This window comes from Balearica regulorum, chromosome 1 (assembly GCF_011004875.1).
Source record: "Balearica regulorum gibbericeps isolate bBalReg1 chromosome 1, bBalReg1.pri, whole genome shotgun sequence".
In the NCBI taxonomy this organism is placed as follows: Eukaryota; Metazoa; Chordata; class Aves; order Gruiformes; family Gruidae; genus Balearica; species Balearica regulorum.
In genome coordinates, this window is record NC_046184.1 from 70,437,675 (window position 1) to 70,453,466 (window position 15,792).

A 15,792-nucleotide genomic window follows, 5' to 3' on the forward strand; every position below is an offset into this window, starting at 1 on the left:
TATACGCAGAGCTGTAGTCAAACAGTTTGACACTGGGGGTGGGCTAAAACCTCTTTCCGCTCTCACCTGAGCTTGTGGCTTATCCCTGCCACTGCTGCAAGGGTTTGCCCCTCCGTTATCCCCTGCCTCGCCGTGTCAGGGAGAGCGATGTCTGCTGGGTCCTCTGCATGGAGCGGGACACTGCGGCATCCGTTTAGAAAAAGACCTTTCACTTGGGGAGTGTAGACACACGAACAATTCTGCACCCTTGCCATGAACAGAAGACAGAGCTGGGCCTGGCTGTGCTGAAGAAAGCTGAGTCACAAAGGGAGGAGCCCTCAGAAGAGTCAATGCAACTACTTCTTTCTCACTCTCGCCCGTGCGTGTACTGCTGAGCACGTTGCCTGCACTTAGTTTCTATGTGTCAAGAGCGTGAACATAAACACTCAAGCTGCAAGTGTCTAAGCACGCAGTGAAACGAGAGAGAAAAATGTTCCAGTGTTCAAAAGCATCATTCACAAATCAGGAAACTTCTATGACATGGGATTATGGATAATAGGATTTTATACAGCAGTCCTTTTTGGATTGTTCTGTTCTGCTTTTTATGGTTTACATCTCTTTAGTTCTACTTATAGCATAATGCTGACATGTCACCTTAGTGCTTGGCTTTTCCTGATGTTTGCTTCTCCACTTAGTACCTGCCTCCAAACATAGATACTAGTGGTGGTCTGTGTCTCTGTGACAATAAAGATCGGACACTTATTTCAGACGTAGCCCATGCAGACAAACAAACAGCAAGTACTGTGTAGTGCAAAAACTCAGATTGAGCTGACTTCTAGAGATGTCTAGAGAAAGCCATTTATGGAAAGTGGTCCCAAATCATGAATATTTTTACAATCCTCATACTGTGGTGGCACAGAAATTGCTCAGTTTACAGAGGATCGTGCTGTGTGTTGGATGTATCTTTTGCTCTTATTAGGAATATCAAATAACTTTCCAACTGCAGTTTTGATGATGCAATCCCAGCAAATATGGTTATAGCAGATGCCAAAATGGCCATTCTGTGGATCTTTTATTATAGCCTTTATAATGGTCTTTTGGTTTTGGAGAGGGGAAGGAGACTTTCAACTAAAAGCATGTTGATAGAGGTAGGAGAAGGAATACATGGATATAAAGCTTCTGAGCTTCAATGATAATCTGTTAAGGATGTTGACTCAGCATGTCTCTATTATTTTAAACAGAATTCTAATTAATATTTTACTAATTTAAGTCCTTATGACATAAACACGTGCATATAATTCTGTTCATTGCTACCTTCCATTTACATCAGTGACTGAAAATCACCACAAGCACTGCTTGGGATGAGCAGGCTAAGATGTCTGGAATTGGTTTTATGTCTGTAACTAAAGAAAACCTTAAACTATGAAATCTGGAAGAAACTGGAACTTTGATTTAGGTTTGTCATTACTTTTTTTTTTTTTTTTTTTTTTTTTGTAATGTTGCCTTTACTGCTCTCAAGGCAAAGGGTCTGTATAGTAACAGCTTCATCTTGTGCCTTTCATTCTAGATTGCTTACACTTTGGGGGCATCAAAACCTGGCAAAAGTTGTAATTTCAAAATACCATGAAGTAGTTTCTTTATAGTAGAAATCAATTTTAAAAGTACAAATTGATCTTTTGAGCAAGCTTAAAAATGCGTATGCCAGAGAAAAATGTGTGTTCTGAAGTGTTGGTAAACAGCACCTGTCTCTGTTTCTTAGGGTTATAATTCACCCCAGGAATACATTGCAACCCAAGGACCACTGCCAGAAACTAGGAATGATTTTTGGAAGATGGTTCTCCAGCAAAAATCTCAAATTATTGTTATGCTTACTCAGTGTAATGAGAAAAGAAGGGTATGTAACAAAATCTTGCACATAGTGTAAAAGAAACTACTCTGAAAACATGTTTATTTTCTGGTGAGTTAATTTCTTTGCATTGTTTTCTGATCATGAGGCAGCATCGTAACGAGCCCTGGAATGGCACTTCCTTCACTTATGGCAGGTTGATTACGGGACTGGAGCATCTTTCACACGAGGAGAGGCTGAGAGAGTTGGGACTCTTCAGCCTGGAAAAGAGAAGGCTCAGGGGATCTTGTCGCTGTGTATAAATACCTGATGGGAGGGAACGGAGACATGAGACCCCTCAGTGGTGCCCAGTGACAGGACAAGAGGCAGTGGGCACAAATCAGAACACATTAATTTCCATCTGAAATCAGGAAACACTTTTTTACTCTGAGGGTGTTGCACAGGTTGCCCAGGGAGGTTGTGGAGTCTCCCTCCTTGGAGATATTCAAAAGCCATCTGGACATGGTCCTGGGCAAACAGCTCTAGGTGGCCCTGCTTGAGCAGGGGAGGTTGGACAAGATGACCTCCAGCGGTACCTTCCAACCTCAACCATTCTGTGATTCTGCATTTTTAAGTTTAAATAATGATAAAAAAATACAAGTATTATGCTTTACATTTTCCTTGACGTTATAATAGAAATATTTGGAATATTTTTTTTTTATATGTACATTCTTGTTCCCCATGTTTTGTTCCTTTTAGACCTATACTATTAGGAAAAGTAATCTACAAGGACACTATGTATTTCCATTCTTTGCTATGCTAACGCTACCCTTCAGAAAACCAATGTATAGCTTACGTCTACAGCTACACAAATAGGAATGATCAGGCTGAAAGTCATTGCAGGCTATATTACCTCTTAATGCAGCATCAAGTAAATAGTGCTGTAGATGTATCTAAAACTGAGGTTCAGTATACTGTTGATTGTGCTTTTTTATATACACATATATGTATACATTTATATAAAACCAAATATGTATGTATTTATTTCCCTTTCAGGTGAAATGTGATCATTACTGGCCTTTTACAGAAGATCCTGTTGCATATGGGGACATCACAGTGGAGATGCTGTCTGAGGAGGAGCACACAGACTGGGTTTATAGGAATTTCCGAATTAGCTATGTAAGTGAAACATTTTACCCTACTAAAAGAGTGGGAATAATTACAATCTAGCCTTTTTCTTTAACTTTTGGCCATTTCTGGCATTCAGTGGAAAATGCCTAAGAAAAAGATTGTTGGCCTTACCCTCACTCCACACAGGCAAATGGCTAAATCACAAAACTTTCCCCTAAAATTGTCATCTCTGTGAATTTCTCAGCAAAGTGCAAGACTGAAACAAAAGTAGTACCAGGTTCTGGACACTCCTGTGGTGCCAATAATTAGTGACAACAAATGCGTAAACTTCTTTATCTCTGGCATATCTTCTTGCAATAAGCTATTCAAAACTTGAAAATACCAATGTAGAAATTAAAAATATTTTTTCAGAAGGACAATTCTGCAGTATTAATATATTCCTATAAAGTATTGAAACACACGTGAGAGCATGTGATTTCCAAATTAAAGCTGTTCAGATTTTCAAGCGTTTCTTTCCAGCTTTGTTTCCTGCACCAGCTCGTTGCCAGCACCAGCTCATGAAGGAAAGGTTAGAGATAGAGAGGGGACGTGAAAAAAGCTGGCCAGTGGCACGTCAGCATTGGCCCAGGACCTCAGTCCCACTCAGCCAAGCCTACAAAGCCTGCACAGGGCGCAGGCCAGGAGCACCAATGCATAAAACACAATGTGTTGGGCTGTTGGCATCCATTGAAAATAACGATGAGACTGCGGTTTGCAGTTCAGGTAAACTGTCCTTTACCAAACCCAGGGCAGCTACTTCAGGGTATTTTGTACTGATGACATTTATTGATATCCTTTGCCTAAGGATCTGCTGTTGCCTGTGACTGGAGAGAGGTTACTGTAGTAGGGGTATATAGCCAGACCCAGAATGGCAAAACTTAAGGTATTGATTGCCATGGGTTTTGGTGATGACACCACCCACCCCTCCCCATGTTTTGAGTTCCTTTAAGTCTCAAAGACAAAATGTGTTGTGCTGAGGGTCTTATTTCACCTAAAGCCATGAGAGTTCTTAGCATTATAAATGTTTTTTATAATAATGGGTATTTTTCTAAATATTTCCTTTGCCCCATAATGATTTTTTCTTCCCTTCTGTTATTTTTTTTTTTTTCTTTGAAACTTGAAAAGAAAAACTCCCAAGAGTCCAGTCTTGATGGTTTGCCAATAGCGTTGTTCTTTATCTGTGGCAAAACAAGAAAAGGAGAGGGAATGAAATAGAAAGAGGAAGAAGGCCTAAACTTGAAAAATGCAACAGTTCTTGATTTAAAAGCAAAATAATATCCAACCACCATGAGGAAAAAAAGCGAAAAACAAATCCCAAACCCAGAAACAAGAGTTCATGCCTTTTTTTGTAATGATGGTCTGATACCCCTCCCCTTTTTAATCAAATAGCCTGTAAATTCTTTGCCACTTATTTTTGGCTGACTTTACCTTCTTAGGCTGTATTTGGGGGGGAAAAAACCACCACAAACCGACAAAAACCCCTCAGTCTGACTGAGCGTGACTGCACTGTTAAAACTCCTGTGAACATGCTGCTGTTCTGCTTTTCCCGTTAGGCTGACGAGGTGCAAGACGTGATGCATTTTAACTACACCGCCTGGCCGGATCACGGTGTCCCCACGACCAACGCTGCTGAAAGCATCCTCCAGTTTGTACAGATGGTCAGGCAGAAATCAGCGAAGAGTAAAGGCCCCATCGTCATACACTGCAGGTAAATGCTTCAGGGAAACGGAAAAGTGAAGGATGTCACTTGTTAAATAGGTTAGGAAACCGTTGGGAGAAGAGATTCTGGGGTTCTGCTTACCTGTTAGCTGGAGATGGTTCTTTTTTGGTGTTACGGGTAAAGGATTAATCCCCAGTTTTGAATACAGTGGGGCTGGGATTTCAGCCTGCAGCCATAGACACAAAGGCATTACTTTTTAGAGAAGGGCCATCTCTTTGGATGGTATAAACAAATAGCTTGAGGAAGTGCAGCAGGCGATCCTGATTGGCACCAGCTCAGAGCCTGCCCCGGCTCTCTCATTTCCACACCTTCACGATACGGATAGCGCAGTCCATCCAGCAGCCCGCCACAGCATGCGGAAGTCTCCTCCTCTGGTTGTTCGGTGTTCAGAACATTCAGGAGGTGACATGAAGAGCACTATCCTGTGCTAGCAGTAATGCCAGTATCCCATGATAACGGTTATATGGAGGGCTTTTAATTGTTTTGTTATAAACTGTCAGCTTTATCTCTTGTGCATCATCTGGACATTTATTAAGATGCTCGCTTAATCGGCCTCTCTAGGGGCAGTTGCCATGTGGTGATAGTGATGATATCATACCAGACTGGTTCCTGATGCAACTCTCCCAACTGGCTTCAGACCTCTTTGCAGCTCCTAGCACAAATCCTACTCACGACAGATTTCTCAGAAATACGTAAATAGGTTGCAGTGGATGAATGTGTGTACATTATGGTGACACACTCCCAACAGAAGTCAAGGCTTGGTGAGATCAATCTCAGCCAACCCTACATTACCCACCCAAGAGACAGCAGTTACGTTGCTGCACCACGTGCTGTCTTTCCTGGTGCTGATGTGATGGTGAGCACTGACTGTCTCTTGCCACCACTTTGCATGCTTTTGAGAGGTCCTTCCCAGAAAACAATCTTTAATAGTAACATCAACGCTAGTTTCCAGACATGGCACTTAGTGTTCAGCTGGAATGCAAAAAACCAGCATTTGTAAAAGCAGTAAGTCCTGCAGCCCTCCCCTGTAACTTAATGGAGAAATTCATAGGGGATATTGTTCTGGGAGTCCCAATATCAAGAAAGGTGCTAGTAAGCCAGGGAAGAGATTTATATGTAGTGTTGTGAAACCAAACCCCTTATATACCACTTAATTGTTCTGGGAAGGAATAGAAGCAAGCATCAGAGAGCTGGGTAACAACAGCAATATTTTCTTTTTAATTAGGATGCTTCTAGCAGCAGAGAGAGATATTTTTAGAGTATACTGTACATCTTAGACCACATAATTTAAAAGCTGCTGCTATGAAATTAGTGGACGAGGAGAAAGAACGTATAGATCAACTCCTACAGCAATTGTTCTCAAACGTTAAAGAAGGCATAGAACTGACATCATTACAACTTCTCCATTTGTTATTTATGAATTTATCAATTAATGAATCTGTCAAATAAATAGATCAAAAGTTCTGTTGTATTCACGTCAGTCAAGATACTGACTTTTTAAACACAAGCAAAAAAAAATCCCTATTTCTTGAAAGCTATGTTGAACTGTGTTGAGATAAACTGTTGCAACTTTATTGCAAATATTTTCAAGGCTTTTCTAAAAATATGACAAGACAGCAGAAAGAACTTTTACTAAGACACACACTTCTATCCTTAGAGATGATCTTGGGAATCTGTATGAAACTCTATAGAACCTCTAAACCCACACCCATAATGAAATCAGACTTAAATGTTACATGTGAAATCACAATGCAAAGATTTATATGCACATTAGAGTCTAAATAAAAACAGCGTGTCTTTTGTTTCTAGTCACTAAGCTTCTCCTTGTAGGAATGAAGATTTGTCAGCCGAGTGGTTGCTGACTACCTCTGTCTCGTGCTCCCAAGGCAGAAGTCCTGGAGCGTAGACTGCTCTGGGTGGTTTGTCCTTTGAGGATGAACCGCAGCCGTGCGGTGCCTTTGCCAAGCCAAGAGCTTTGCCGCCTGGAGAGCTGTGGGACAGAATCGTGCGGGTTCAACCCCAGCTGCCTCTGTGCAGCAGTCACCACCGAGAGGGTCTCTGCAGTTACGGCGACAGCCCCTGTGGTTAGGGAGGTCTCATTGAGGGGAGCAGTGAAAGCAGGAAGGGCAGACAGCTGAGGGCAGTTGAGGGTGTGCATGCATGTTCTGCATGTGAGCGCATAAAGAGGAGTATAAGAAGGTGCAATAACAGCAGAGACATCCATTCCATACATTCTGCCTAAACAATGTATGGAAGAGTTGCGCAGCATTAAATCCTCCAGATTAGCCAGCCTGTCTGACCTCAGATTAGCTACATCTGATTATCTCAGATGCAGGACACCTGGCTTTTGCAATATTTTTCCTCTGTGTCCACACCAGAAAAGCCTGAAATGAGATGCATATCTGTGTGTGTTGCAGTGCTGGAGTGGGACGAACGGGAACCTTCATCGCCCTGGATCGGCTCTTACAACACATCCGTGATCACGAGTTCGTAGATATATTGGGGCTGGTGTCTGACATGAGGTCCTATAGAATGTCCATGGTGCAGACAGAGGTAAGATCAGTTCACTTCAACATTGTGAATGTTTCATCGGATCTGTTTCATACCTCTCTGTAAGTGTGTTCATATCCAACAACTGTTGTTCCCCCTGAACGCTTGACAAAATAGCTGTGAATAGATACAATTAATTTTTTATCTTCATTGTAATATTGTCATGGTATTAATCTCCTGCATAGGTGAGACTGATAATGTATCTACAATCTCACTGACGTCTTCCAGAGGGCATCAGTTATTCTCACCTTCTGAGAGATTAATATGTAAAAATGTATTAGAAGAGATTAACATAGGAAATTTTCAAACCATTTTGAAAAGAATTGGGCTTTCTGAGAGGATTAATGGCTCTTGAAATGATATCAGTATCGAACAGCCATTCACGCTTGTTCAAGAGGGTATCATCTGGACAAGCATAGGAACTAAGTTATACAACAGTGATAAAAATAACAAGCAAAACAGACAAAAGGATTGTGAGTCTGCCAGACACCCTCCTTGCCCCTCTCCCTGCCCAAATATCTACTGGGTATTTCTTTTTCTGTCCTTAAGGCAAATGTCAGGAGAATTGTCATATTAGAATATATAATGGAAAAAAAAAAAATCTCAAACTCTTTTTCCAAAACAGAAGCTTTTATGCATCTGAAACCTTCCCAGGTCTTCTGCTAGTGACAGAAAGATTTCACTCCCATTGTACTCTTCACTGGTTAGACACAGTATAAGCTGGAAACCTCCATACAGTTGGAAGTGCCACCATCACTGTTTGCAGGCAGATAATTTGTTACCAAGGATTGCTTGACCCGGAGCAAAGCAAAGAAGTCTTAGCAGGGAGAGGAGAAGAGAAGAAAACCTCCAGTGACAACAACTAGCACCTAGGAATGGAAAAGGTCATTAATTTCAGACCATTTGGGATTGGGATTGTTCCTATCAAACTACCACTTTTCATCACAATTCATTAAATTAATCCAAAGACAGATCTTTAAGTAAATACCAGAGAAACTAATCCTGGTGGGTTTTTTTCAGCTGCAACGGTGTAACCACTGCAGAGGTGATGTGATTTTTATTTATTTATTTTTTTTTAAGGTACAAACTCATTGCCTGCCTGGGGCTGATGTCAAGGGCTGGGCTTTGGCAGGTGCCGAACTCCTCCTGCTCCAGGCAGTGGCCAAGCCTGGCCGCAGAGGTCACTAGATGGCACTGACACTCAGGCATGGAGGCCACCAAAAAGGCTTTCCTTACAAAACCTGAAACCACACTCAGCTCACCTGGGTTCATCTTGCCTCCGTACACTGGAAACTTGGCAGTGTGTCACTCAGCAGTTTAAAAAAGAAAAAAGGCTTAAGCCCAAAAAGGGGGGATAGATTGGAGAACACTCTGAATTGAAAACAGTCACTCCAAATTAGTGGGTGTGAGAAAATCCAGGCATTTCTGTGGTCTGAAACGTGCTTCAAACTCGTATGGATATCTCCTGGCATCAGCAGACCACTGGGATCAGGGGCTGAAATCCATACTTGGGCTTTGGGACAGTTGTTTTTGCTTGTGCACAGCACAAATGAAGCTTAGTGTAGGATTCATCAGGGTTTGCCTTCTCTCTCTTTGAAATAACCTTAATTAATGACTTTTAGATTTCAGATTGAATTACAGTGTTTATCTGTACGACGATAAGCCAGTCCACAACCAAAACCAGAGATAACCACAGTCTTGATGCACAAAAAACTGTCTACAAATAGAATGGTGCATGTGATTGACCCACCTTGCTTACCGTGTCATTTGCACAGAGGTTGATAACTCCCCAAATAATTAACTGCTCTGTGAACAAAAACAGGTTTCAGCTTTTTATTGGTAAAAAGTCAAGCATTAAGGACCATGAAGTTCATTAAAATATTTGAGGAGCATGTGTGACATGGATGCAATTTGCTGCACATAAAGCATTCAGGCACCTTTCTGGGGTTTAATTCATTTTCAGGCAATATAAAGTAACCCACTTCCAGAAGGCCATACAGAGCCTCCAAGCTGAATGCTTGACAGCATATAGTGTAAAGACATCAAGTGTTTAGTTACAGCTCTCCACAGGTCCCTATAGTTGGTTGCCCCTATATAAATGATCAGGACCATAGGACTGACATTCCTAGTCCTGCCAAATTAGCAGCGTGGACTGTGTCAGATATCATGACAGTGAAAACTCTCAGTTCATGCTTAAATGGAAAAGATTTCCCTGTACAGGCAGCAGGACTGTTACTCAGGAGGAAGCATGCGGCTTAGCAGTGCTGCTCCTCCCTGGAACTTCTCTCACATGCCATGGCCGCCGTCCATATGGCTGCTGGCATCTACTTGCACAACCTCCTCCTCAGGTTTCCTTAATTCACAAGATACAACCAGCCAAAAGAAGAAGTATGAAGGATAGCAGTTATTGTTTCTAAATGCAAATAAGGTTTCTCGTAAGCTAAGTTATAATTACGGCACTTCTCCCACTGCATGGTTGTGACTTAGAATATATGTAGTTCTGAGTTTAAATTTGCCACCAGCAGAAGATGCCGTTGCAATAGTTAGAGAAACTGTCCTGGTGGTTAATTGTAGTTATTGGTAAAAACCCATCCCTTTATGCTAACCTCAAGTGACTCGGCTTCAGCTTCCAGTCAGGTGGTATCAGTGTCAGCCAAGACTACAACACAGTGTTAATTCATGTGAATTCACTGGGTTTGTCTAGTTTGGTGAGAAGGAGGCTGAGGGATGACCTCACTGCTCTCTGCAGCTTCCTGAGGAGGGGACATGGAGATGGAGGACCTGAGCTCTTCTGCCTGGTATCCCATGATAGGACACATGGGAATGGTTCAAAGCTGCACCAGGGAGATTCAGACTGGTCAGTCTTGAGGCGGTCAGGCAGTTGGACTAGATGATTGTTGTAGGTCCCTTCTAACTGAAAATATTCTATTGTAGTCTAGTCTAGTCTATTCTATGCATCTCCTGTCATCATTCACGTTATTATGAATCCAGGGCAGCTCAGGTGGATTTCATGCTTCCTCAGCTGCTATCTGTAATTGTGGGCTATTATTTTGGGAGCCGACAGCATTGCAAGGGGCGGAGGAGGGGGAGAGAGAGGGAGAAGCTATGCAGGCTGTTACTGTAACCTATCAAACTGTTTCACTGTTTGGGTTTTTGTCATGCTTTCTGAGGTGCAAAAATGCCCGCTCATTTGGCTTTTTCTTGCAGGAACAATACATTTTTATTCACCAGTGTGTGCAACTGATGTGGCAAAAGAAGAAACAGCAGTTCTGCATCAGCGATGTCATATACGAGAACGTCAGCAAGTCCTAGTTCCGAGTCACAGGTGGTAAGTGAGGCAAGCCCAGCCCTGCGCCATGCCTGCAGCCTCGCGTCCCAGCTCCTCAGCAGCAACCAGTGCCACGGGTGTTTGCTCCAGGAGCTTTGCTGGTGGTTTGGAGCTTTCCAGGCCTCATCCCTCTTTGAGATGATGTTCATGTGGAGAGTGCAAGGAAAATCCCTCTGGCCTCTCGCAGTAAATAATCTGCTATACTTTCCACGGCACTGTAAGAGTATGTTGACTCAGTCATAGTTTGAAGAAAAAGAGAATCCGGAAATCCTGAGGGAGCCATCTAACCACTCCCTGCCATTTGTCCTAACACTCCTTACAAAGCTTAAAGGAGGGGAGGACTTTAATATCTTCAGTCATTCTCAAGTCACTTACCGACTGCCAGGTTACCGAGGCCAGCAGAGGTTTGGGGACGCTCTGCCAGCACTGCTGCTGTGGCAACAGGGCCTGCTGGAGGGTGAGGTGGGAACCAAAAAGCTCTGATGTGAAACGGGGGATTTTTTTTTTTTTTTTTTTTTTTTTACATAAGTCTAAAACCAGGGAACAGGAGTGGTCTCAAACTGGTACCACCATTAACATAGGCAAAGTGACCACCTTGCCTTTCTGCTGAGGCCCAGCGCCTGCCCTGTGCGCCCAGCCCAGCCCCATCCCCAGCTGCAGAGTAAAACCCACCACTCTCACCTACCAAGTGGTTGCTGGTGGGGACCAGCTGTGAGGATGTACATCGCTGCTTTTTAAGCTAATGAGCTTTAGTTCATTAGGTGGCAGTAATAACTCAGCCATAACCTTAATATTTGCTTTCAACACAAACTGGCTTCTCAAAGAGCTGGTGGAGAGATGGGCCGTGGGCACCAACACCAGCCGTCTCTGCTGCGTGTCTGCGGTGTTGCACGTGCGCCTTTATTAGCCTCTGTGTACGTCATGGCCCTGCCTGTAAAATAAACCATAATTTGGCTTGCTTTTCCTGATGTCCAGGCAGTTTACTGTCTAATCTGAGTCACAGAGGCCAGCTGCTTGTATTGGTGGGCTGCAGACCCATGGAGGGCTGGTAAAAATGAATGCCAAGCGCTGTATTTATTTCCTTTTTTATTTCTAAAGCATTCTGTTTGTTTGGTTCCAGGTGAGACCATGAAGCACACCCATCTTCCCTTGCTTCTGACTTTTTTTTTATTTGATGGTTTGAACGGCCAGTTGTTCTGCCACAAGAACTGCTTTGCAGTACACGGAGAATGAAAGAGAGAAACTTTTAACTTTCTGAAGCACTGGGGAGACAAAGCCTTAACAAGCCTGCGGTGTCTTTTGAACTGTTTAATTTCTGGACATTTTTTTAAAATACCGGACCAAATTAAACTAAACAACATGAAGGAAAAGACACTATATGTGCATAAAATAGATTGCTCCAGAGTGTTGGGTTTTTGTTTGGTACTTTTTTTTTTTTTCCTGTGCAGGTTGGGCTTAAGGTTAAAGTAAGTGCAATATTTTTTTAATAGTTGACTGAAGAACTTTCTTCATGTGTCACTGGTCTGTGCTAACATCCATAGGAGAGCAGGCATTGTTAGTATCTAATAATACCTCATTAGTGAATAGCGAGGCATGAACATACATGAAGAAATCTGGAGATTGTGAAGAGAAAAGGGGCGGGGGGGGCGGGGGTGGGTGGCTGGGCACTTGGATTTGACTGTTTCCTACAGCACTGATGTACGTGGGGTCTGGGGGGAGCACAAGACCCGAGGAACGGACTGACGAGCATAAATCCAAACCATGAAGCCCGAAGCTGAAGCAGGCAGCCGACACCGAGCAATGCGGGGAGGGTTCGGTTCTTGACTGTGCTACTACTAATTGAGCAGAGGGATTGCTCTTTTTGCCAACTTTTTCAGTAATGCCACTGATCAGGCTCTTGTTTTAGATGAATCTAATGAAAGAGCAGCTGAGTTTCAAGCTGGGCTATCTTAGACTCCATTGCTATAGCATTTAACTGTCTGAGCAGTCTATGGTGCCTATACCCCTCATTTGTTTATTATTTTTTAATAAGTATTAACCCTGTGTAAAAATGTGAAGCTGATTGAGGTTGGGAAGGTGGAAGAAAAGAAAAGAAAAAAAAAAAAGTGCTTTAACGGATGTAACTATTTTTCCGAGCCAGGAATTCATGATGTTACAAAAACAAGGTTTTGGCATGTGAAGGGCTGGTTATCACTTTATTGCTACGAGGCTGCCAAAGGGTTGGTATGGATTCCTGCAGGGGCTTCGGGGTCAGGGTGGGGGGCTTTTTTCTTTTTCGCTGTTTCAGTTCTAGTCAGAATAATTAGGTATATATATATATATATTATTTTTTTTGTCTTTGTATAATTCCGGTACATCATTGTGTATTGTGACATGGATGCTGTCAGAATGGATGTTGATGGCATTTTTGTAACCTGTTGCTTTGTGTCACCTCATTGGAAGTTAGCAGCAATGGTACTTAATGTAAACAAAACAAACTTGAACTGAAAGTAAACACACTGGATTGCTTACCTGTGAAGAAGTCACTATCAGCAAAACAGCAAACGCACCTGTATATGCTTTTTATTCATTCACCCTGGGGCCTCCTATCACCTGTCAGGGTACCAGGGTGTAGTTCGGTAGCTCCACTACTTCCAAGAGCCTGCTAACCCTCAGATGATATTTGAATTTTTTTTTTTTCTTCCAAAGCATTATTCCACTAGCAGGTAAATAGAGGTATATTCCTTTAATATCTACTTCATCATTATATTGGTTACAATGGAAAACATCTTTCAACCTGTCCCATATATATTATGCAAAACTGCATAGACTTAACATAACCCCCCTGAACAAAACAGGTCCTTGTGAAGGGTACTGAAGAAACAGGACTCTACCTCTGATTATTAATTGGGTATAATATAAATTGCGCCCCCCCCCCCAATTCTCTTTCCATGTATCTATTTCCACAGTTTCCACTAAGCCGAGTCCAAAAGCAGAGATGCTATTTCTCTAAGTAAGATGCATAGCGAAGGATGCAAAAGGACAGAGCGCGCCTTGTCTTCAGGGAGCGGATTGCTAACACGAAAGGCTTCAGTGGTACATGTCTTGCTCTCTCTTATTTCACCAGTGCACCTCAGCTGGAGGGCTTGCTGTTTGATTTGCCTGGCCTAATTTGAACAGAAGACAGAATTATAAATGACCGCTTGACCATTCAGACCTTGTCTTCATGTTTGTTTTTTTTTTTTTTAATTTATTTCAGAGTTTTGCTATGTTTACTCAGAAAATATGTTCAGATCCCTCTAGAGAACTAGCGAGGGGAAAAAACCAAAACCAAACCAACAAACAAAACACAAACCTTCTTACTTTCTCATCTACTGCCCTCTCCCTCCTGCTGGCCATTGCCCATTGAGGCTCTATTTATTCTGTACTGCAGAGCAGAGCAAGTAGGTTACTTTTGAAACATTCATGTGCACGCAAACTATCACAGTGTGAGCTGGCTGTAACAGAAGCTTGGCTGAACATGACAGGGTACAAGATTGCTGCAAAGATGCCAAAAATTGCGTTGTTGCAAATGATACTGCGCGAATTGCCTGAACTGACTAGACAAGCTTTGAATGCATGTCCAAAAGTTATCCCATTTGCATGGTAACAGGTACGTATTTTTCTTTTAATACCTACTTAATCACAAAATCAATTACAATGAAAACTCCTTCAGAAAAAAAATACCTTTACTTACCTCATCTAGTATGCAAAAAACTGCATAACTGGATGTGTTAGGGTGGCAATGGAAACCACCTCTCACAGAGGTCAAGGCGTAAGTAAAGCAATGAAAGAGTCTGGGAGACATTGTGGTTCAGAAGACTCACGCAGAGCCTTTTAGCCTGTCTTCAACATGTCATACTTTTGGTTTTACCTTGTCATGCTCCTTGAAAGCGAGGCCAAAAGAACAATAGTTTGGACTCAAGCTACATGTTGTTGATATGGTTTCCAGCATCTGTCAAAATAAGACCTTTAAGTCATCGCAGCTGTAAAGCTGGCTGAAGCTTCAGGTTTTGTAATAGGTGGGGTTTTTTTGAATTACGGGTTTCAAGCCTATAGCTTTGCTGACACCATAGATGCTCTATATTGACCTGCTGCTCTTACAGCAATCTGCTGACTCAGATGCATGTAAAAGCAGCTCTGCACAGTGAGTGACCATTAATTGAAACTAGGGCAGGGTTTCTCCTTGTTGCCTTATGCTGTGCATGCTGCCATGGGAGGACCAAACAAGTAAACCTAAGGACATGTCTTAGAAGAGCTAAGACGTTTTGAAAGCCATCTATGAAAGTGCTGTCTCTCTTAGCAAGCCCTATGTAATGTGCCCTGACATACTTGGGTCTTCAGAACAGTTTCCTTCCATCCTCACACAAGGATTAAGAACAGGTTGGGAAGCCTTTTTCATTTTTTTATTTTTCATTTTACAGGGTTTCTTCCTGCATCTAAAGATGACAAAGATGCCCCTTGTAAAATATTCAACATCGTAATCTTACGCACCAAAAATGGTCCTTGCCTCCCTCCTCGGTCAGTTCATTAACCACAGAGTCACACCACCTCCCTCCCACTCCTAACTTTTTAAAGGGCTCATATGAAAACAGTAGTTTCATTCAGGCAGGCAAAGCTGTTGCTTTGAGCCATTTCTTGTGAGAGGGTAACGTTACAGTGTTGTTGAAATCAATGGGAGTGAGTGGGGAGAGTGTTGCGCTTTACTGCTGCTGTCACAGGCAGCAATGGTGGCTAGGAAGCATCTAGAAAGTCTCCCCCTTTTCTTTTACCTTCTCTTTTAATCTACAAATATTCTCAAGAAGTAGAAGCACAGACTAATATGCTGATACTGGTTTTGGCCTGGATGTAAAGGGCCAAAGTTGCAACCTAAGCACGTAACTTCAGAGAAACTGAAGAAAGATACTGAAGCGCCCAAGGCAGCTAAATAGGCATGTACCTAAAACTTAGCAGTAAAAATTCAAGACGTTTGTGCAGTCTTTAAACACAGAACCCAATGCACAGTTACAAATTCCTTCATGTTTGCACATCACATACATAATGCTGCTCTTTGTATGTAAAAGTGGGATGCTGAGCACAGAGTCTCTCAAATACTCTTGATCTGTCAGACTTGATACTTGGGGTTGCTTGTTTCATGTTTAAGACACTACACAGACTTCACAGTTGGGGGGGTGTGGGGAAATCATAGAAAAACTAGGTTCC

The 15,792-nt window shown here is 42.4% G+C and overlaps 1 protein-coding gene across 1 annotated transcript in view; it reads left to right on the forward strand.

Annotated features, from left to right (window-relative positions):
* PTPRO (protein tyrosine phosphatase receptor type O) overlaps positions 1 to 14,559 on the forward strand; it is a 154,751-nt gene extending 140,192 nt beyond the window's left edge. The window contains 6 exon segments of the mRNA XM_075757298.1: positions 1,739 to 1,873; positions 2,861 to 2,983; positions 4,528 to 4,682; positions 7,112 to 7,247; positions 10,452 to 10,572; positions 11,693 to 14,559. Coding sequence (XP_075613413.1) covers positions 1,739 to 1,873; positions 2,861 to 2,983; positions 4,528 to 4,682; positions 7,112 to 7,247; positions 10,452 to 10,556 — 654 coding nt within the window. The 3' untranslated portion in view covers positions 10,557 to 10,572; positions 11,693 to 14,559.
* Positions 14,560 to 15,792: the final 1,233 nt, after the last annotated feature.